The 24066-nt window shown below is 35.6% G+C and overlaps 1 protein-coding gene across 5 annotated transcripts in view; it reads right to left on the reverse strand.

Annotated features, from left to right (window-relative positions):
- RBM26 (RNA binding motif protein 26) overlaps positions 1 to 24066 on the reverse strand; it is a 53130-nt gene that overhangs the window by 15560 nt on the left and 13504 nt on the right. The window contains exons 4-17 of one of the 5 annotated variants that reach the window (XM_069878281.1): positions 23952 to 24040; positions 23193 to 23431; positions 21129 to 21389; positions 17188 to 17427; positions 15618 to 15758; positions 15095 to 15235; positions 14005 to 14116; positions 13076 to 13235; positions 11625 to 11789; positions 8029 to 8160; positions 6971 to 7042; positions 3725 to 3853; positions 1546 to 1620; positions 889 to 1062 (exon numbers count right to left, since the gene is read on the reverse strand). In XM_069878281.1, coding sequence (XP_069734382.1) covers positions 889 to 1062; positions 1546 to 1620; positions 3725 to 3853; positions 6971 to 7042; positions 8029 to 8160; positions 11625 to 11789; positions 13076 to 13235; positions 14005 to 14116; positions 15095 to 15235; positions 15618 to 15758; positions 17188 to 17427; positions 21129 to 21389; positions 23193 to 23431; positions 23952 to 24040 — 2130 coding nt within the window. Of the gene's footprint in view, positions 1 to 888; positions 1063 to 1545; positions 1621 to 3724; positions 3854 to 6970; positions 7043 to 8028; positions 8161 to 11624; positions 11790 to 13075; positions 13236 to 14004; positions 14117 to 15094; positions 15236 to 15590; positions 15759 to 17187; positions 17428 to 21128; positions 21390 to 23192; positions 23432 to 23951; positions 24041 to 24066 lie in introns of all 5 variants that reach the window. The other 4 variants (XM_069878268.1, XM_069878290.1, XM_069878272.1 and 1 more) reach the window with 4 other exon arrangements.

Here is a 24066-nt window from a genome sequence, read left to right on the forward strand (position 1 = left end):
CATTAGAGAAGAATAAGCATTCTGAAGATTTCATAACTGAATGAAAACAGCAAGAAAAGAAGAAGGCTTTTTGTACTCTACTGAGAACATACAAAGATCACCTCTTATTGGTATGCACTTCCTCACTCGATAAAACAAGAAAAGCTTATACTGTATTTCTAAGAACATATTAATTTCTTAAAATTATTATTTATTAAAGTCTCGCCTAATTCTTAATCACCTGGTGATCTGCTTAAGGGCAAATACTTCTGTATAAAGCAAAACAATGCATTTTAAAAGATATGTCATCTTTCGACAGTTGGGAAACTGGTTATAGACATATTAAAAAGAATCACAGTGGAGAAGGGAAATTCGTCACAGGTACAACACACACACAGATAACTCAGTAGAAGGAAAACAGAATAGTATAATCTCCAATCTAAAAAGTTTCATATGCTGAAAAATTTCAGTGTCATTAAAAAATGCAGAAAACTATGTACCATAAATAATCAATTATTTCCATGATGCAGTTTTTGTGTATGTTGCATGTTTTGCATAATGATAATCCTCTTGTGTAAGAAATACTATTTCCATGTTTTCCATTAAAAATTTAAGAAAGCAAGACTATCCACAAAAGATTGGATAAGGCAAATGAAATAATAATGATGGGGAGGGTATTTTCAAAATGAAAAAATATCTGTGTTACAGCAGATAAACCTTTTGGATAACAGTACAATTTCAAAATAAGCTATATTCCTTTAAAAAGTGGGCAAAACCAATGTCGCTTCAAAGAGGACTTAAAAATTAAACCAGTATGTTTCTAAATACTGCTGATGTGGCTGCATATTTTTATCTGCTTACACAGGCATGTGATTTCATCTTATTAAAATGCTGACCAAAATAGAGTACCTGAGTTTTAGTTTTCATGCTTTTTAAAGAAGCTGCTCCGGCTCCAGGTGATACACCTTTTAATTCATCCTTTAACTTGGTAATGCTATTAGTCAAAATTTCCAGTGTTTTCATGATTTCTGCTTTGTCTTCTGATTTCATGGCTTTATTCTTCTCCAGCTTTGAAATCAGCATCTGTCCAATTTAAAAAATATATATATAAATATCTTCTTGCCTAGAAACTACTATTACTAATCTGTTTTCCAGTTCTCAATACAACTAATGGAAAAAAACAGCATATACAAACTTAAATTAGCTCAGAATTTTAATTCAGTTTAAATGTCATTTTGACCTTTTTCTCCTCCAAGCCAAGTGCATTCACACATACTTTTCCTACATCAGTCTCTCTTGTCAAGCAGAACTCTCAGGCTTTCAGTTCCCCCCAAAAACATACACGTCAGACCCAAATTAGGTAATCTGAACTAAAATTGTATAAATTTGTAGTTTAAGTGAACTAACAAGATTAGTTAGATTAAAATGCTACACTTCAAATAATGCAATAGTTATTATTTCATAGGGCAGTTTCGCAGCCCATGCTTACAATCCTAAAATATTTTAGAGAAGTTAATTGAGATTCCACAACTGAATTGCTAAGTTTCTTTAATGACAACATGTTACCTTTTGTGTTTCAATGTGCTTCTCTAAGATTTCCTGTTTCTTTTTTCTCACATCTTGTTGAAGTCGTAAAGCTTCCTAGAAGCATAAAAAAATTACAGAAAGTTTCTAGATTTTGAAAAATAATGCCAAAAGAATAATACACTATACTTGACAACTGTACAGTAGTAACACATAATAGGGAAAAATTATTAACAGAAACTCAAAGTACTAATAGCCAATATTTCAATTATGCTTTGGAAAACAATTTATCACATATTAAGAAGGATCTAACAATCCTTCTTAGATCTGTACTGGGAAGGCTTCATTACTTCTTGCATATCAAGTAACCCCTTACACAACTCCACTGAAAGCTGAAAGGCAATATTATATGCTACAGCAAAAGGTACAACATACAAGAATTTGAATGTGCAAGGACAGTACCTTGAAAGCAACTGAAAATCAAGTACATCACTTAAAACACATTATTCAGTATAGTTACAAGCAAAATGAACGTACACTCTTGTTTTCTAAAATTAAAACATTATCCCAAGAAAATCATCTCTTTTGTGTCTGACTACTAATCTTGGAAGTGACAAGTACTACCACTTAATCTGCTAAAAACAGAATCTTGATGTTGCAATGGGCAAAATCAAAATTAATTTAAACTTAGAAGATTGTGACACATTGCACTCACAATGAGGAGATGCCACAGCTGCTTTGCTCAGCTCCTACTAAAGCTGCTTGAAAGAAAGCAATTGCTTCTTGCCCTCACATATAGAACACAGAAGTCTTAGATAGCAGGACACTTTCAGAAAACAACTATGAGTTTTTATTTCACTGAATAAAAGAGGGGAGGCAGAAGATAGTTTTGCACTTCTAGATCACCAATCACTTGGGGTTAGACTGGAAGTGACTAACATACAAAGAATATAAAAGCACAACAGCCACAAAAAACAGTAATAAGGTTTCTGTATGTCTTCCCAAATATTGACAAATTCTGCTGCATGAAATGTTAGTTCTGCAATACAGTATGCCATCAGTTTTCCGAAGGGAGAGGGAAGGTAACAAGGGGATGAATGCCAAGAAAAGCTAGGGAGACAAGAGTAAAGAAGGGAGCAAGTCCCACAAAATCACGGTTTGCTGCAAGTACTAGTAAATTGAAATAGAAATCATAGAATCATCTCTCAAGATAGGGAGGAGCCCAAGAGTATATGACAAGAGAGCCAATCCCTTTAGCACATCTTCAGTGTCCTCTGCCAAACAACTCGTAGAGCTGCTATTATGAGTCAATAATTTACAACAAGCTTTTTGCCATTTCATAGGTACTTAGTTTGTTAATTTGACAGGTAAAGGCTCCAAGTCCAAAAAACATGTTTAGGGGACAAAAACGAAATAAAATCCCCAGATTAGAAGTGATTTATTTAAAGTCTGGACCAGCACCACAACTGATGTGCAGTTACAAACTGCTATTTCAAATTAATTACGCATTAGTTAGAGAAGTTTACCAATAAGGTAAAATCTTTACCAGTTACACTGCTTTCAGTACTTAAGTTTCAATCTAACTTAGTGTTGAACTCTGTGGTTTGAAACCAGTAAGATAAACATTATTCTATATTTAGTTTCTCTAAATCATAGGAATAAGCCTGAAAAAAGGAGCTTGACTAGGTTCTTTTAATCAAGCTAATCTACAATCGAGTGACATATCTGAGGCCAAATGCATTTTTGTTGCATTTCCTCTCAAACATGAAGGCAGGAGGGGAAGAATAGAAAACCTAACGTGCAGAAATTAAAAACAGATGGAAACCATTTTGGTCACAAGTACAAAATACACTGAGAATAAAGGCCAGTTTAATGAAAATAAACCCTTCTGGAACTGGCATTTAAAAGAGAAGAATAGCGACAATACTTCTCACTCACAACTGACAATTCATGCTCCAGATGGAGATTTGCTTCCAGGGAAAAAAAAAACATTTCGCATTTTGAATTCCTGGAGTGTTTTAAACCTGCTTACACTGCCTGAACATAAATGGACAAAATAATGCAACAATGCTGAATTTTGTCTTTTGAAAAGAAGCCATTTTAGTGAATTTATTTTTTAACTAGTTTTGTCTACGCTCTTGAGATGAACATACATACTGCACTCTCTCTAGTGGTCACAAATTCCCAACCTAGGTCAATTTTATAAAGAAGTATAATTTACCTGTTTTTTCTTCTGTGCTTCATTAGAGTCTAGCACGGAAGTGGAAACAACAGGCAAAGATTTCTGTGCTGCCTTCAAAGCAGCAGGGTTGTACACAGTTTTTGTCAAGCCAGTAGAAGTGGATAAAACCTATAGGAGGAAATCATTTTATTTTTTGCCAGTGAATTTCAGTTTGTTTGGTTTTTTGAAAAAAAACAACACCATGAGTGCTTAAAAATATAAGTGTCTTTTCTTTTGTCTGTTTTGATGATATGGAATATAAAAATTTGGTGAAATAATTATATTTAGAGTTCCTGAATTTAAACAATTTTTAAAGAGGTAGCACCATATCAGATAAATAAGAATTATAAACATCAGATTATAAATGCTCTCCTTTCAGATTTCACATGTATTTCCAAATTTCAAATATATAAAGTTTTACATATTTGAATGTAATTAGGGAAAAAAGACAGATTTCTCCCAAAATTGTTTTTTTGTTTTGAAGTTCAAAATACAATTTTTCATGTTTGCATAAATTTTCCAAGCAAAAACTCAAGATAATTTGAGGCTAAGGTCCAAAGTAGACAATCGTTTTTTTAAACGCAGTTTGTGCAAAGCAGAGCTTGCACAATCAACAAGAAGTAACTGAAGTTCAGGGAAGTCTTCAACATCATACAGCAAAGGAAGAGACTCCTATGTGTCTCTGTTATTTTTCCTACATTTGTAATGAAGTATGAAATTCTCACAGGACTTGCTAAGAACACAGTTTTCTGCTTTATAACCTCTCAAATATACTATGTACATCTCCACAATACCTGATGATTTGGACTATTCTCTTTTCTTAGCACATTCCTTAAAGGACATTTTTATTGGCCATGTTAGTATTGAAAAATCCACAGCTAAGTGCTGCCTTGTCTGCAAATAATCACAGCAATTACACATTTGGCACCATTTCCAGGAGTTGAAAAAAACCCTTGAGAGAGATATATATATACACACATACATACGTGTGTGTGTGTGTGTGTGTAAAATCAAAAGATTCATGCAGAGTCTATTGAATAGTAACCATGCACTCCATAAAACAGACAATGCCCCCCCAACAGGAGAAAAGAGACAGTCAAGAAACATTAGAAATATAGAAAAGATCGAGAGATCAAAAGAATTTACGACAGAGCATTTTGTATAAGAGCTTTCCACTTCGTTGTGCTATTTATACTATCTTTTTCCCACACAGTATTTTCAAGAGTAAGCAGTGCAGAGAGAAGAGAAAAATTCCGAGCATGTCAGGGGTCTTTTAAAAGGTGATACAAAACACTCGAAGACCTTGAAAAAGGAGACAAAATATTTTCTTCAACTTTAAGTAAATTGATGTATGTACATCCCAGTCATATAGTTGCTATTACAAAGTAGCTTTAGCATAGGCTACATCAAAAACAAAGAGAGGGTTACGCAAAGACAAATATATTGACACACTCCATTTTCCCTGAACTGTCTCCATGGCTCCCTCATCTCTTCTAATACAAGGAGAGATGCTGCAGCACATCTATCTGCATCAACTAATACAAAAGAGCAAGAAGCAACACCTCAAATGTCTTCTAAATCTCTTAATAGGCTATAAGTAGTTTGAACCCTTTCACAAGTTCATAAATTGCAAGTCTCCATACATCTATCTTAAAAGGCACCATGATGACCATTTCCTCTCCTTTTCCTCCTGCTCTTTTTGAAAGCATAGCTATCAACTTTCTCACTGGAAAGTTCTTGTCAAATGCTGCATTCAGTCAGAAACAAAAAAAGTCTCAGATACATTTATGTTTGACAGTTGTCAATCCTCTACTTTATAAAGGTTATAAAGCATCATCACAGCAAACTAAGCAAAGTATTTCCTTGTAATAGGAAAGTAGTAGGTAAGACCAGGTCAAAACAAGTTTGTTTCAGACACTACTGAAAACACCAAAGGAAACTGCTGCTTCAAAACTAGTCTAAACAGTCCAGCATCTAGTTGAAATCAGTCTGTACAATAAGCTAATCACAGTGCAAAGCCATTATAACATAAATTAGCTCTTTCCAAAGAAGTGTTTCAGAATAACAAATCCTACAGAATGAGAAAAAAATATATATATATTTCTACACAAACTGAAGCGGACTTCCTATTTCTTAAGTATATAGTATCTATGTAAAATGCAGTCCTGGAATACACAGTAAGATAGTTATTTCTGACTATGTTAGAACAACAAGAATGCAACTCAAGCCAACAAAATATAGGCAAGAAGCCAGAATCAGTACATTTAGGTGGGCTGTTTTGCCTGAAACGAGACAAAAAGACATCCTCTGCAATTATAACTCAACATTAAGAATTACCACCTTTGTATGCCAAATATAGCGTAGTCTCTCTGGAGTCAATCTCACTTGTTAGATGCCACTAAATCCGTTAACTGCCATATCATAAGGAAGTGGGGAGTGGAGGAGTAGGTAGTGAGTAGGAATGTAGTCGTGCTTCATTTATTTCGGGTCAATCAAATTCCCAATAGAAAATACATATATACCTACACAGAGGAATCTTGTTACCAGGTAAAACTCGCTGCCTTTCTACCAAAGTCTTCTCAAATGAATGTTACAAACAGTAAGGAAGCCTGTCCCCTAAGGCACTTAAACAGATCTGGAAACATGTATCGTGAACTATGCTACAACTCTGTGTTCTGAAAATTGCAGCCAGTGGACAAAATATAACTCAATCACAAATCAGATGCACCTTTCCCATCTTACCTCTGTTCGTCCTTTTTACATCGATTACTTTCCACTTTTATCTTTTCACAAGTACTGGAAATTTTAGGATCAAATAAGGCTGTGAACATTTACAGCATCACCTTTTAAGGGACACAAACACCCAAAACCTTTTTTTTTTTTAAAAAGACTTTCTATAGATTCATACATAGTTTCGATTATTTTTGAAAAAATATTTGAATGTTACTCTAACAGCTCAGGATCCTTGAACATATCTAGTTATTTTCTCAAATGAATAAGTGGAAGCTACAATACTAAAGCAAAAATCACAGAATAACAGCTTTTGTTCTAGTATATTTTATTATTCTTACATTTAGGCATCTGCTGAGTTTCAATACACTGTACTTAAAAGTAACCTTTAACAAATAACTTCATTCAGTTATGACACAAAATTAATACTGACACCAGGGGTTTTATAATAAAAATTCTTAAATTCTTCTACTGAAATTATATGTGAGAGGAAGAGAACACGAGACAGTATCTTACCTTTTCAGTTGTTGGAGTGACAGGCTTTGACACAAAACCCAGTCTATCCTTCACAGATAATTTAGTCACATTCTAAGAAAACAGAACAAAACCATGGTTCAAATAGACTATACTTTATAAATATTTCACTGTTTCCTGTGTAATTGCAAATGTCAGGGATTTCGAAAAAAAAATTTAATAAAACCATACACTTTTGAGCAACAATATAAGAAAAATAATGTTAAAGCAATAAATAAAATGAACTTTAAATGTTTGATTTCACAGTTAACATACACCTATAAACATACTGGATAAGACAAAGATAAAGCCAAATCTGGATTTAAAGATCACATACATATTTTCTGAAAAGCCATGACTTGCTAGCTGGCAAAGGTTTAACTACACTTGTAAATACACTTCAGTTTTTGTGTTTTATAATCTATTTGCAGGCATCAATTGCAGAAAGTGGTTTGAAGTTAAAAGTATAAACGTCTTCTGAACCACGGTGATCTTCCTTCCCAGAACTATAGTAGCGGCACAATGCTAAGAATGAAACACGATAAAAATTTAAAGGCTATTCCTAATGGGAGTAACATGCCAAACCATCATTAATCATATGGTTACTACGACCTTCCTTACACTATCGGTGATCTATAAAAGTCAAAGACACTTTCAGATCCACCCACTAGTCTCTTAACAGTTTTAGCTGTATAATAGATATAATATTAGAAAAAGGATAGCTTTAGTTCTTTGGACAGAAACCAACTTTACTTTCAAATCTGAAACGAGCAATTTAACAGAACATTACCGAAATATTCTCACATTTTGTTGTTTTGTTTTTTTTTTTAATTAAAGAAAAAAGCTGTGATACTAAAAATTAAGTACTATGCTCAGGTAAGAAAGTCAAATATAATTGTACTGAAGAAAACGTTAATAACAAAACAAGAGTCAAATCAGATGCATTTATAGGTGCTAAAAGCATACTTGCACTATCAGAGTAAGTTTAAGAGATATATTCATACACTATAAAACCTATTAAAGGAAAACATGCAACTGTTTTTTTTTATTATCATGCATACCTGAGTAACTTCTGTATTGGCACTCTGTGCTTCTGCAGGTTCAATATTACTTGTGGGTACCGGACCTAATCGCTCCTTGACTGATTGTTTCACTACCGGTAAACTCGGCTGCTGAACTAAGGGTTGTATCACCTGTAACACCACCACATCCCCCAGAAAAGCACACAGTAATATTAACAACAGGAGGCTGTTAGGTATGTAGCTCAATAAACACAGAGAAATTGTTGCAACAGCATTTAGATTTACACTTCTTCCTTTCTATCATTCAATAGTTTTTTCACCTGATGGCAAAAATAAGCACTTCATGAGATGCAGGATATTATACCTACTATTTCTGTAGTGTATACAGCAATAACATTTATTTTGCACCTGCAGGTCACAGAAGTGATCAAACAATTCTGGTCTATTGTTATTCACCATGTTTACTTAAACTATCTTAATTTCTACCTGATACAACTGAATAAAAAGTAATAAGTACTCTTCCAATTCCTTTCATATATCTTTCATCATGAATCACCTAGTTTTGGAAGGCAGAAAAACTTGCATCAGTCTCACTTTTTACAGCAATACATCACGCTTCATCTCTTATGTGTTTAACTTAGACAAAATAAAAAAAAGAAATAAGGATATGGAAACACACCTTCATAGGAAAAACAAAACAGAGCAGCTGATCTTTGACCTACCATGGATATGCTCTGACAGCTAACACCCTGCCTTTTTATCTTTGACAAAAACATGAAACACTTAAGACCAAAAAAATGCTTCCAAGCAAGCCTCCTGTCATATTTATGACCCTCAGGTCACCTAATCCATTCCTTCACTTGAGGGCAGAGTCAGCTATACCTAGGCCATTACTGACAAAATCTATCTAGTTTTCACAGATTTCCAATGAAAGAGGTCCTATCACCTCTCTAGACAAGTGTTTCATAGTATTCTTTAGCATCAGAAAATGCTTTTTTAATATCTAACCTAAAACTCCCGTGCTGCCTTTAAAACTCACTACTACTTGTTTTATCTACCACAGATGAGGAAAGCACATTATTTCTGCTTCCTGGAAGAAGCTTTTTATTTGATGATTTATTATGGTTGATTCCTGCCATTTTTACTAAGCACTTTCACTCATTTCAGAATTTCCACAGTAAGAATGTTACATAGTAATCCTGCTGAAGACACAGCAACGCTCACAAAATTGTTCAGGACCATATTACCACTGCAGGGACAACTTAAAAACCAACTGATTTTATACTAAAAAAAATTCAAAAGCCTGTCTTTAGTGCCCAAAAGTAAAAAAAAAAAAACAGTCAGAAGCCATTTTAAATACAGCTGAAATTAATTCTGCTGAAATTTACTACTACACCAGAAATCTTGAAAAAATTCTAATACTTACACTATGTGAAATACTACAAGGAAAGTGCTTCCATACTATTTGTAGATATAGCACCAAATACTTATTTCAATGAAAATATTCATACTATGGAAAGGCATATGAATTAAAAATACCTATTTACTGACTCAAAAAATTTGTAATTGTTATATTTTGGGATAGAAGAACATGAAAGCATTGCTCTTAAAATTTAATTATCTGTTTAAATATTTCTTGTTGCTGTGTGCCCTCTATCACCCACATGCACTTCAAACTAATGTCCTGACACATGCTAAAAGCTCCCTTAATACCATCACCTGGTACCAAAGGGGATTTCATCCTCAAACCATCACAGTTAACTTTCCAAAAGCATTGTGCTGAGAAGCTAGGAACATGGCTAAAAACTGTAAGATTATTTAAACCTCATGTTTTGCAAAGTTATAAATATACAGATCAGATACTTGTTTGGAAATACAGTCAATACTCCAAGCTGGATAGCATAATCGGCAAATAAGCCTATGGCTATAACTGTTGAAGCTATCCTTCTCAAGAGAGGTAATGCTTGTATGAATGCAAATTACGTACTCCACTGCCCTCTTCCGGCTGATGAGATGTAAATCAAGATTAGAAAATAAATACCATTCTGAATAGCTCAAGTTCAGAGCAAACATCCAGGATGTTTATAAATTTGCTTCCAAACTTAAATCTAAAGGATGATAACTGGGGGGACAGCAAGACAGGTGTAGTTGAAATTGCATTTTTATAGACAAAAAGTGGAGCATTTGTGGCAAAAAAGAGGAGAAAAATAATCTACAGCAGGACTGCTTTGGAAAACTGGGTCACTGATTCTGAATGATGATTACAGGTATCATCCAGAGAAGAAGGAATTTAAAATTTAGAGGATTCTTTCAATTGTTGCTGCTCTAACAACTCATTTGTTCATTACATCAGTGTATATAAGTAACTGAGCATTTCTTCTACAGGACTTGCCTTGTATTTTTTAAGTGTATGATGTATTGTTCCACATTGACAGCAAGTTCAATGTAGCACGACACAAGTATTTAGAAGGACTTGCTAGACCAGGAGCTAACTAACAAGACTACCTACACAGATGGAGTACCTACAAAGCCTAGGAGAATGCAAGTTTTCTCTTATGTTTGACCAGAACCATTACGCCTCCTAACGAATACGCTTTGGCTTGCCACAGTTTATGAATCTAAGCTTCACAACAGTAACTGCTATTCCATAATCTTAAAAAGTCGCCAATGCTACTATACACATGACAACTACCAACAGGTCCTCCACTGTTCAATTCAATCCAAAAGCATAGAAAATAATAAAATAGTTCAGTTGGAAGAGACCTACAACGACCATCTAGTCCAACTGCCTGAGAGTTAACCGGAAGTTAAAGCATATTGAAGATATCACCCAAATGCCTCTTTAAATACTGACAGGCTTGAGGCATCAACCACATATCCAGGAAGCCTGTTCCAGTGTTTCACCACCTTTCCTGCAAAGAAAAGCTTGCTAATGTCCAGCCTGAACCTCCCCTGATGCATCTTTGAACCATGCCCAGGTGTCCTGTCACTGGATACCAGAGAGATCAGTACCTCCTTCTCCACTTAAACATTTAAAACGCCCCCGATCCATTCCCACAGAATTAGCCTTGCTAATGCAGCCCTCCTGTACATTGTTGTTTGCATGCCCTCTCTCTATATACATGTGCATGTATCTCTATATACACAGAAGTAGCTTTGTGTAAAACAAATTTTATTACTACTTTTTATAGCAGCATGCATGCTCATCAGGAAAGAAGACTGAAAAACTCAGCACATTTTGGAAGAAAATGAAGACTGTCTTTCAAGAAATGAAAGAACTCTGCTTTCTTAAGAAAGAAGAAAAAAAAAAAGCCTCTACTCATTAGACCAAAATATGTTATTTATCTGATAGCATTACCAAATCTTGCTTCACAAAAGATAGAAGAGTTGAAGTCTCTGCAACTCACAGAAGGGCTTTCTATAAACACTTTCTGTTTTATCTTGCTAATAAACTCCTGAACCTTGTATCTGAGGTCAAAGAATCCACAAGTGAAGAATAACTTTAGGAAAAAATTACATCAAGTATTCATTATTTCAGAAGCACTTAGTTTACTTTCTATTAAGCATTTGTTTTAGATGTTTAAAACATTACATTTCACATAACATTCTAGATAGACTAGACTTGGATTCTCTACCTTCTGTGCAGTAGCTTGGATTTGTGGTGCACTGCCTTCCCGATGCCAATAAACTTTAATGAAACGATTATTTAATACTGCTTCTGTACTTGATATAGCTTTCTTCGCTTCCTCGTGTGTGGCAAACTGAATAAGGGCACCTTCTGGATCACCTTGATATGCAACCTAAGATTTAAAACAGAAGAAAAAAAAAACTTACTGCAGGTAGAATTTCCATGTGTCTTGATTATCATACAATCAGTAATTTCAAGGCTCAGAAGCTTTCAATAAATATCTCCCATGCATGATTCTGTTCAACAAACGTGGCATCAACACACAAACTTGAGATTAAGCTAATAAACTACGAATAGTTAAAGATCCCAAAACAAACAGAAGTAAAAAACCTAACCAGTCTAACAGTATTTCTAATTGCCAATATGAGTAGTTCTTAGAGGGTCAGTTAGTAAGTGTCCTGGCTAGTATCAGAGCTAGACAACAAAGTTCATTTTGATTCTCCTCCTTTCCTTTGAGCATCAACATATTTTCAACACCTTCAAAGGATGAACTCAACCTTCTGGAAGAAGAATATATCTTGCAATAACTATCTGTGTCTCTCTATACAAACCCACACACAATTTTACTTGCCCTAAACTATGGAAAAGCTTCAGAAATACTTAACAGCAATTAAGAGAGATTTAAACTCCTTCAAGTGTTCATTTAATTGCTTCAGTGTTCAGGCACAGGAGGTTTACCCTCTACTGTATCAGTACACACAAATATTCTATTCAACCTCTTCATTCAACCTCTCATTGCAAACAAGGAAGTGTACATAAAAACACAAGTTAGCATCTGAAACTTAATGAAGCATAATGAAAGATCAGACTAAGCAGCTTAGAGATTGGATATGAAATATCAACACTACCCATACAGCCTCCAAAATGTAACATCAACATAAGTCAGGCCTTAGATCTTTGCATCTCTTTTGTACCTTTCTCTAATTGTTTGATGGTTTCCGTCTATAAACGCAGGTCACTCAGATACACTTCAAAGTAATTATACGTGACAAATTGCCACTACTATGGGACCAGAAAACAATAATATCACAAGAACTTCTGGATGAGAAATACAGGTTTTCTGTATTTATAATTTATCTCAAAAAATACAAAGGGTTTATGATACCAGATCCAAATCTGAGAAAAGGGGTGAAGGAAAAACATTTCAAATAAATTCTCAATGTTTTAAACAACAAAAGTCTTAGCTGTGAGGAAAACAATTATTCAAAAATCTAAAATATGACTAGAACATCTCATTTCTGCTTCCATTAAAAACAATGAGATCATGTTTAAGAAATAAGTTATGAAAACAATGAGAACAGTTTCAGAGAACCCGTTAAAAAACAGCTGGCATTCTTATTTTAGCTACTACCTCTCTTGTTAAACAATGCATACTGCCTTCTCTTTATTGACTCTTACCTGCAAGTTGACTAAGTTTCCAAACTTACTGAAGTGCTCATTAAGTTTGCTGATATTGTTAAGTTCTGCGGGAACTTTTCTCAATTCAAGTTTTGTATTTTCATTTCCAAACTGCACCTTCTTCTGGAAACCTGGACTATTTGTTCTGTTAAAATTTTGCCTGCAACAAAGAAAAAATCACGCCAGAAATCCATAGCAAGCTAGCAAACACAATGTTAAAACTGCATATGCTTACATGGGAGCATGTGTGTATGAGACAAAGATGTGCAGACTTAAAACAATTTTATAAAATCATAGAAGACTGCAGCACTATTCCCCACTGATACTCTGCATAAACCAGCACATAAATCTGCAAGATAATTCACAATAATTTGCTTTTGCCCGCAAGTTCTGACTTCCACGTTGCTTCTCTAAAAACTATTTCTCAGCTATTCCATGGAAACTTCCCATTAAAATTTCAAATAACTATTAATTCAAGGCTAGTCTCAGTCCTGGTGATCTCTTAAAAATCCCTTCCAATCTTCTGTCACCCCAGGTACCTGTGGACACTAAGCACTGCACCTTATACTTTGTCAGTAACATACCTGGCAACTCAAACGAACGCAGCAATGATACAATTCACATTTCCAAACTAAAACCAGTCATTTCTAACAAACATCATACTGCAGTTTCTCTGCATATTTTATCATTCCAGCTTTCAGGGAGTAGATATCTCTATCATCCACAGTGACTTCAGCTATCCCTATACTGCCTTTCAAAGGAGAGTCAAATATAGATCACTCTTGTAGTGTGATTTATTTTAGCACAGTCAGGTTAGTCACAATTTAACTTGTTGGCAATTTATATAGATATAACTATGTTTCAGATTACAGCAAAGAGCTCCACAGAAATGCAACTATTAGGACAACCTTGTCTCAATGATCACTCACTTGTCAAACCACATCTTCTTTGTAGGAACTCCACCATCCCCTGCACCAATTGTTCTTTTCCTGGATTCAGCATCTACTACTATTCTCATACTACTTTTATTAGGAGGTTTTTCTGTAAACAGACAAAAAGATTTTTCAATATTTCTTTTATTTTCTTTGTATTTTATTGTAAAATGTATTCTGCTCATTCACATCAAATTTGCACTGAAAAGCACACCTGTTTTCTTTGAAATTACCATGATCCTTGTTCAAACTGAATAAAACTTGGTCAGACTTTTCTTCTTAACTATCAACATATGACGCGACAGATGAAAATAGCTAGTAGCTTTCCTTTTTTACAGTAATATAACACAAAGAAAACAGATGATGTGTGACAAAAGATGACTGCATTCAAAGACTCACAATGTCCCACAAAATACTCTAAAGCTCAGACTACTTCTGCTAACAACTCTATTATACTCTTAGATGGCACACAAAAATGCTTATGACAGAGAAAAGTACATTACTCCAGAGCACTAACAGCTCCAATCAAGACTGTGGGAGAAGAGTGGCTCTTGCTGAAGAACAAGAATAATACTGAGGGACTCCTCACAGAAAATACACCAACAGCAACACAATAAGATTAAATAAAAATACACACAAATATAAACAAAACGACGTAAGAAAAAAACCAAAACAAACAGGTTTATCCCTCTTTTCTCATTTTGTGCACTACTTCTCAGGGCCACAGGAACTATGAGGTTAAGATTATACTTGCATAACTGTTCTCTATCAGACAAAAATAACTCCCTCTTCTCTGCAGCAAAAATCACCCTAAGATTCTGTTACAGAAACATCCATGTTTTTCTCTATAAATGGTATACAGAGTCACCAGTTATTACAGCCAAGTGCAAGCTATGCAATACTGTAGCAAGAGATTTCTTTTTCCTGTAAAAATGCACACACAAAACAAGTATAACTATTCAATTATACTTAATATCAAAAGATTTTCAAAAATGCAATGTTTACAGTAGTACATTCTCTGAAAATTGTCTCATTCTGCATTGATGTAAGAAAATCAGCTAAACTCAACATAGCTTTCAGCACATACCTCTGGGTGGTAAATCCATATCACCTGACGTGAGCCCTATCAAATTTGGTCTTTGGGCATGTACTCTATGCCTATACATAGGTCTTGAAGTATTTGTTATACTTGGAGCTTCTGGATTATAGCCATCTGTGTCATACGTTTCTGGTAACAAAGAAATTGTCTAATTAAAATAAATTGCAGTTAAAACCCCTAAGCTTTTAAACACAATATTTAATTTAATTACAAGATACTGTTACAATGGAAGCATTACATAACAACTATCTTAAAAAAAAACTACCACGCCAAGTTTTCTGCTTAAACACAATGAAAATATTATTCCACAGTCAAGATTCACATTTTACATGCAAATTTTACTTCTGTCCTGAACTAAGTCAGAAAAGAAGTGCTAAGTTACTGTCACAGTGTAAATGATGAAAACTTATTCTCTCAAACCATGAAATTATAATCTCTAAAAACTACAGTATAGTATGAATCAATGTTATTCTATTTAGCAAACCTTGTGGGCAAAGCCTCAGTACTACACCTGCTGTGAAAAGAGAGGGTGGAGCAGGAGGCGGCTGATGATGAATACCCGTTGTAACAACGGTAGGAACTGAGCTAGTTGCTGAGTTTGGGGGGGCATCCATACCAGCAGGCTGTAATGGGGGAAGTGGAGGGGGTGGTCCTGTGAAAAAGAAAGGAAAATACTATATTCATTTACCATCCCCTAAACTTACATTACACTCAATTCATAAGGAAATCGATCTCCCATGTTTTTAAGGATATATTAAAAAAGAGCGAGAGTGCATGTATACAGACATGATGCTGTACTATTCACTCATAGGAAGTTATCCCCACCAGCAGATGGCTCAGAATTGAGATTACACAGAAAAACATTTGAACATTTTTTAACATTTCCCTAATTATTTTCTTTCTATAAGCAAAATTCAATCACTACACAAAAATATATCATCACTAACACAAGATGTTTAAAGCTCTATAAAACCTCCCTTCAAGAAACAAAATTCTCTTTTAATAGTGTATCATAAAAATACTCTATGATAATAGCTAACTTGATCGAAATTATTTTTCCAAACATCCAAGAAGAAACGTACAACTCTGGCAGAAAGCCAAAAGGACCCTTCTTTAAAATGAGAGGGGCTCTTGGTTGGTTGGTTTGATTGTTTTTGTTTTTTTTTTTAATAAGTGACACTTGCAAAGCTAAGTAGTCCAGCTTGACCTTCAGTTTAATCATTGTCAAAACCAGGTTTTAGAAAAACATACCAAGTCACATATTTTGACTTCCCATTTATATCTGGAAATACGTGAGGCAGAAGCCATCACCTAGCAATACAGGTCTTCTCCATACTAAGTGAAATAAATACATTCAGATATTAAATATGCTATCAAGTGGAAATGAAACAATTGAAGAAACTTCCAAGAAATCTCAAATATAAATTGTTCTTAAGTTAAACTTACCAAGTCTGACATCTAAGTTAATAATTAAAGAGAGAAAAGAATAGTCACATAAAACTAACATAAGTTTTTAAAACACACAGGGGAACTGAAAACTGAACTGCTATTTTACACATCAGAGCCAGACACATGGGTCTTTATGTAATTTTTAGAATTTGAGCCCAAATGTTTTCCAATGGAAGAATACACAAGCCGGACAGTTTCTCTTTATTAGTCTCAAAATAAGTGGCAAATTACACTTTCAGGTGTAAATCTGATGGGGTCATGAGTTCCCTTTAATTTTAGTATTACAAATAAAATGTCAAATATCTGTTCTTTCCAGCATTTCCCCTTCTTCTCTAACAGCAGTCAGCGTTGGACAATTTCTATAAAACTCAAACTGAGTTTTGCCATGCCATGCTTTTGCTTAAACAATTAAAATATTAGACAGTCACTTGAAACATGCACATTTTTTAACAATCAACTCTGCAACGATTACCATAAAACCCAATCATTTTGGGGTAATCTATGCCATGCCATAGTATAGTAAAAATTTATAAAATATAGTTGGCATTCTTAAAACAGCTTTTTGCACTGTGGACAACCCAAGTAACATCCAGGCTTATCTACTGAAAAAATAGGGCTCAATCTTCATTTACCTGTTACAGGTGGAAGACTAGGTGGTAAGGGGCCTGGTGGTGGTACTGGAGGTCTAAGGTTAACAGGAGGGGGACTCAGAATTGGTGGAGGAGGAGGAAGTCCAGGAGGAGGTGGTCCTTCGACAACAGGGGGCTGTGCTGGAAAAGGCAGAATGCCAGGAAGATTCACATCTTCTACCACTACTGGATCACTTCCATGATCAAAAGGGCACATGTCTCCTCTCATACAGAAACCCTTTTCTGAAACAAAACCAAAAATAACTGTTGTTACTATTCAGTAGCTGCAGTTTAATTCAGACAGATAAGAGATGTCAGGAGCTTCACATATGAGTAGAAATCTGTAATAGAAATCAGAACTGACCATTTAACTTACTTGAACAGCATACAGAAGACTGCAGCAACATTCCAGCAGCATAAATATAGAACCATAGAATCATAGAATAGTTTGGGTTGGAAAGGACCTTAAAGATCATCTAGTTCCAAACCCCACTGCCATAGGCAGGGATGTGTCGGACTAGACCAGGCTGCCCAAGGCCCCATCCAACTTGGCCTTGAACACTTCCAGGGATGGGGCATCCACAACTTCCCTTGGCAACTTGTTCCAGCGTCTCACCACTCTCAGGATGAAGAAATTCCTCCTAATGTCTAGTCTAAATCTGCCCCTCTCCAGTTTGTATGTGTTCACCCTCATCCTATCATCACAAGCTTTTATGAACAGTCCCTCTCCAGCTTTCTTGTAGACCCCTTCAGGTACTGGAAGGTCACTAGAAGAACTCTTTGGAGCCTTCTCTTCTCCAGGATGAACAACCCCAACTCTCTCTATTTGTCCTCACAGCAGAGCTGCTCCAGCCCTCTGAACATCTTTCTAGCTTCCTCTGGACCCATTTCAACATCTCCATATCCTTCTTACGCTGAGGATTCCAGAACTGGACACAGTAGTCCAGATGAGGTCTCACAAGAAAGGAATAGAGGGGCAGAATCACTTCCCTCGACCTGCTGAATCCGCTTCTTTTGATGCAGCCCAGGATACGGTTGGCCTTCTGGGCTGCAAGTGCACACTACTGGCTCATGTCAAACTTCTCATCAACCAGCATCCCAAGTCCTTCTCTGTGGGGCTGCTCTCAAACACGTCATCCCTCATCATGTACTGAAACCATATATTGCCCCAACCCAGGGGTAGGACCTTGCACTTGGCCTTGTTAAGCCTCATGAGGTTCTCACAGGCCCACTTCTCCAACCTGTTCAGGCCTCTCTGGATGACGTCCCATCCTTCCAGTGTGGCAACTGCACCACTCAGCTTGGTGTCACCTGCTAACTTGCTGAGGGTGCACTCAATCTCACTTTCTATATCATTGATGAAGTCACTAAACAGCACCAGTCCCAGTACAGACCCCTGAGGGACATCACTTGTCTCAGATTTGCATCTGGACTTTGAGCCATTGATCACTACTCTCTGAACACAACCATCCAACCAATTTTTTATCCACCAAACAGTCCACCCATCAAATCCATATCTCTCCAATTTGAGACAGATGTTGTGGGGGACTGTGTCAAAAGGCTTTACAGAAGTCTAGATAGATCACATCCATCGGTTTATCCAGAATCCGCCAACATATAGGTGTTGGATTTTTCTTGAAGAATTAATTCTCCACTGAATTGTAACAGAACATGAAAGCAAAGCATGAAATCTGAGTGTCATCACATTAACAAACACACAGTGCTTTTAAGTAAAAGGTGCAGACCCTGGGACTGAGGAACTCCTTTTAAAGCTGGAAGTTAATTGGAAAGTTCCAACATCAGAAAGATCAACGTAATTCTTTTTTCTCTTTTGGAATTATTTCAGAAAGAATTAGAATATTTTGCCATAGTTAAATGTGATTTGGTAAGAGCAGAAAATCTTGTTATGTAAATATATACATATTGTATATGTATATATACATATAAATACATAATATGTAAATATTGAATATACACATACAGATAAAAAACAAATATGCATTAGTTTTGTACGTGCAAGTAAAACATTGGAGAAGATCCAAAGGAGGGCTGCAAAAATGAACAGAGGGCTGGACCACCTCTTCTATGAGAAAAGGCTGAGAGAGTTAAGGTTGTTCAGCCTGGAGAAGAGAGAGCTTCAGGGACATCTTTTTGTGGCCTTTCTGTACTTCAAGAGGACCTATAAGAAAGATGGCGACAGACTTTTTAGCAGGGCCTGCAGCAAGAGTGCAAGCAGCAATGGTTTTAAACTAAAGGACAGTAGACTGACTAGATATCAGGAAGACCTTTTTTTACAATGTGGGTGATGAAACACTGGAACAGGCTGCCCAGGGTTGTGGTAGATGCCCCATTCTGGAAAGATTCAAGGGCTGGTTGGACGGGGCTATGATCAACCTGATCCAGATGAAGATGCCGCTTACCATTGCAGGGAGCCTGGACTAGCTGATCTTGTAAGGTCTCTTGCAAACCAAGCCATTCTATGATTCTATGACTATCTGTTTAGCAACAGCTCCAAGAAAAAAAACAAAAACCAAACCCACAACATAATGCAAAAAAAAGCTGAGTGTCCACTTCCTCAAAACAAGATGCTGAAAAGCAGTTTGTATTACCTCACCTTCAGTAATTGTTCTTAGAAACTGAAATGTGAATGAAAATAGAAGTTCTGCAGAGGATCGAGTAGAGAATATATCAAAGTGCAGATAGGAAGAGCAGTATATTGGAAACAACCAGCCACTGAAGAGAGAGATGAGCTTATAAATTTAGAAGATATGAACAGCCACAAGAAAAAGAAGTGGAAGAGATCTACTGGGAGATTTTAGTAACAGAAACTTAAGGGGGAAAAAAACCAGTAAAAATTTGACAAGAACTCTATCAGTTTTCTGACACATTATCCTTCATTTCACACACAGAAACTGGAAATAATAAGCTAGTATAGAAGACAAACTGTTAAAGACAAAGTTTCAGTGTCATGCCTGGAGATGTTATTTCAAAAGTATAAAACTCTGCACCTTTTTTTACTTTTTAAAAACCTTGTAGAACTGGCAGACTATGACACAACATCCTGTAGCTCAGCTTGCATTAGAACACTTCAAAACAAAACTACACTTTCACAACCCTACTCACCCCACAGTATTGCTATGTTGTATCCTGGCAAAGCTATTCTTCACTAGCAGAGCTGCCAACACCTGAGACCTCAGCCTCCCATTTTCTTTACTTAAACAAAAAATAAATCCCATTATTATTCTAATAAGAATCCTTAATGTAAACTGGCCTAGATCTTAAACTCATCGTAACTGTATACAACAACAAAAACCCTCAGAAAAAAACTTGAGGGAGAAATTGAAACTCTTTTGAGCTAACGTGTCAACTGGCTGAATTTAACCAAGTCACTGCCAACTGAAGCAGCCTCTTATGTAGATTTTGCCACAAGACACACAAAAAGATGGCTTAAACAGATAAGCAGAAACTCTTGCTCAACTGTAAGAAACACACTTAAAAAACTGGATTAAAATGACTCTGGGAAATTGCAGCTCTAGACCTTTCTAATTAAAAACTACCTCATAGATAGGATGGAATTAAAAATTATGTCAGTAAGGTGCTAATCATGCTCAAACTATCGAACACAGTACTTGGCTTGAATGTGACAGATGTCAGGAAACCCGGGTAAAACTGGACTTTCTGCTGTTTTTTAAAAATATAATATGCTATATTACATCTTTATAAAATAATTCTGGTAATTAACAATACCATACAAAGACTAATAAAATTGCCTAAAAGCTAAGTGATTAAAAAGCAGGATAAAGTTTGTGTTTGAGAATTGTGTAACAGAAAATACACAGTACTAGGGGAGCCCAGTAAAGCAAGGAAAGTTACCCCAATCTTTTCAGAAAGGGGCCAATCATAGCTGCAGGAAGCAATAAAAAAAAAAAGAAATACAGACTTACCATCATAATCTCTGCAGCGTTTCTTTGGCAGCGGAGGTCTTCCGTAAGAGTTGTGGTCCAGCTGCTCTTCATGGAACTCCGACCAGCTTTCAGTAGTGTTATTTCCATGATGAGCAGGAGCAATAACAGTAATAGTGCTGCTCAATGTAGGGACGGGGTAGTGGCCAGATGAAATATTTGTCACAGAAGAAACTGGAGTATAATTGTTCTCTAGTGGATCTGTTCTATCCATATCATATTTTGGCTTTCCCAAATCCCTTTCTGTTAAAAAATAAACCAAAACAAACCCCCCACCATAGTTATTTTATGATTCCATTCTCAACCTAAACAGACATTAACCTATGGTTAGTATCCTTATTCCACATCTACTCAACTCAAAACACAAAAACCGTAATTGACGTGTTCTACAGGTTGCCCAGAGTGACTGCAAAGTCACACCCATGGAGTTAGTCACAACTCAATCAGACAGAATCCTGAGCAACTTGCTCCAGTTTATCTGCTTTGAGAAAGGGTGTTCGACTAGATGGCCTTCATAGGTGTCATCCAGCCTCAACTATTCCGTGATTCTACATTCCAAGGGTTTAATTAGAAAAATAACTATCTTTAAAGTACACATTCAATCACTAGGCTATTTTAGTAACAGCTATACCCACAATTAAAGCAGAAACTCTATAAACTTCAAGTAGACTACTGTAGCAATGCATTTATTCCAACAACTTCAGCAGGAAAATTATTCTGAATAAAGGGAAGCAATGACAAGGAAAAGGTATCCACAAGTTGATAATACTATAGAAGTTATACATTTTTAATGTTTCAAGACATCGTTGTTATTGAATGTTCACACTGTTTATCTTCATTTTGCCTGCATGCAAATGCATGTACATAGCCACACACAAGGCTTTGTCATAAGCAGGGAAATAACAGTACTTGAACAGCGTGAAACACTCCTGGCCAGACACAAAAAATAACATGATCTTTTATTCTGAATACGTACAAACTATTCTCTTAGTTTTCTAGTATTATGATCAAACAAACTCTAAGTATCCAGGTTAAAACACAAGAGTTTTATCGTAAGATAAACTGGTAGGCTTAAAAAAATCCCACATTAAAGGAACAGTAATAATGTCTTGAAGACAGCAGGTAAGTATCAGTAAAACAGCTTTTTCTTAATGCGCTTAAGAAAAAGAAACAAAGGTTCTACTATAAGACGCTGTCTACAAGATATACCATTAAAATTTATGTACAATAATCCTTAAATTAAGATTTGATCATACTGTAATCTTTTAATTAAAACTGCTGCAAGCCATTTAAATTGATTGTATGTAAGTTTGTTTCGAAGATATCTCCTTGCCTATTTTCAGGAACTCTGCATTCCTACTCTTTAGGCTAAGTTAGCAAGACTCATCCTATGGAAAGATAAATAATAAACAGGAGACAAACCAGACTATTTTTTTACCTCTACATTATTTTAAACAGAAGAGATTATAAAAATGACACTCGATGTTCTGTTTCAATTTATCGGTAACAACTGTTGGGGGAAAAAGCATTCTTTTCACCTGAAGAAACAGCTTTGTTTTTAACGAAGCTTAATTTGAAGAACTACTCTACTGAAGCCTTAAGATAAATATACAAATATTTACTGTAATAATTTCAGTATGACATCAAGGAGGGGACAATACATAATTAACAGAGTTGTACAGTCTGCTTGACAAGTTCTTTGCTGCCAAACAGGAAGTATCTGCCAACTCTACCTCCACACATGGGTATTATTTTGTGCATCTTTGCAAACTAGACTCCAAATTCCTAAAACTTAATGACACATAGTTAACTCTGATTTTTCTGCCTCTCTTACAACACTGCTTAGAAGTGATCAATACCGTCAAAAGAATCAGAGAAGACTAGAAGGAAAGATGGGAAAACAAGCACTGAAAACAATCATAAGCCTTATTTCCACAGAAAATTAAGTTAAAATTAAATGAAGAAACAAGAACAATAGAGGAAAATGCTATGTTAAAGATGAACCAAAATTAAGTTTAGTGTCTAAATTTTGTAGGCAACATTCACCGTATTTTAGAGACCAACTGTTGCTACCTCTGCTTCGTGTTCGGCTCCGGCTTCTGCTCCGGTCTCGATCCCGATCCCGCAATCTCTCTTTGCTCCAACTTCTACTACGACTCCTGCTGTAGCTCCGACTCCTCCCTCTTCTTCTGTTGTATCGATCCCTATAGGAATCTCTTCTAGGTGGATTGCGGTCATAATCTCTCTTACGAGAACGTTCATCTTTCTTCCTTTCATCACGGCTTCTAAGCATGTAATTTTGTAGGTTAATAACAAGAATAAAGCACAATTTAAAAACTTAACCACCATTAAAAACCTTAGGAAATGGCAATGGAAAATTAGAGAAAATCTACAAACGGAATTTAACCATGGCCTTTCCTTCCTTCTTTGAAGACTTCTAAATTTTTTTGTTGTTGTTTATGCATTTTACTTTTACCATCCATAGGATTTTAGAATATGTGTAAAATAATTGCTGCCCAACAGCACACCTTCCCAAAACTGGAAACACTAAAAGGTAAGTTACTGAAGAGAAGGCTTCTAAACTAAGTTATCAGTATTCAGTCTCAATAATGAGCAGAGTAATTGTAATATAAACCACAAAAATTGCATCCTTGAATTCAAGACTTCTATACTCATAATTTAATTACATACACATGAAAGTCTTTTTAGGCATATCAGGCACAGAAAGGAAAGAGTCAATTTAGTAACAAATCGTAATCCATTTGATTACTGATATAACACAAGAGGTTAAGCGAAAGTTATTACCTGGTATCTCTGTAGCGAGAGCTTGACTGAGGAGGGCTGTGATTTAATCTTCTAGAAAACTTTTTCTCACGCTCTTCCTCTTTAACTATCTGAATGTCAAGTATATAAGATCAAA

This window comes from Phaenicophaeus curvirostris, chromosome 1 (genome assembly GCF_032191515.1).
Source record: "Phaenicophaeus curvirostris isolate KB17595 chromosome 1, BPBGC_Pcur_1.0, whole genome shotgun sequence".
Taxonomy (NCBI): domain Eukaryota; kingdom Metazoa; phylum Chordata; class Aves; order Cuculiformes; family Cuculidae; genus Phaenicophaeus; species Phaenicophaeus curvirostris.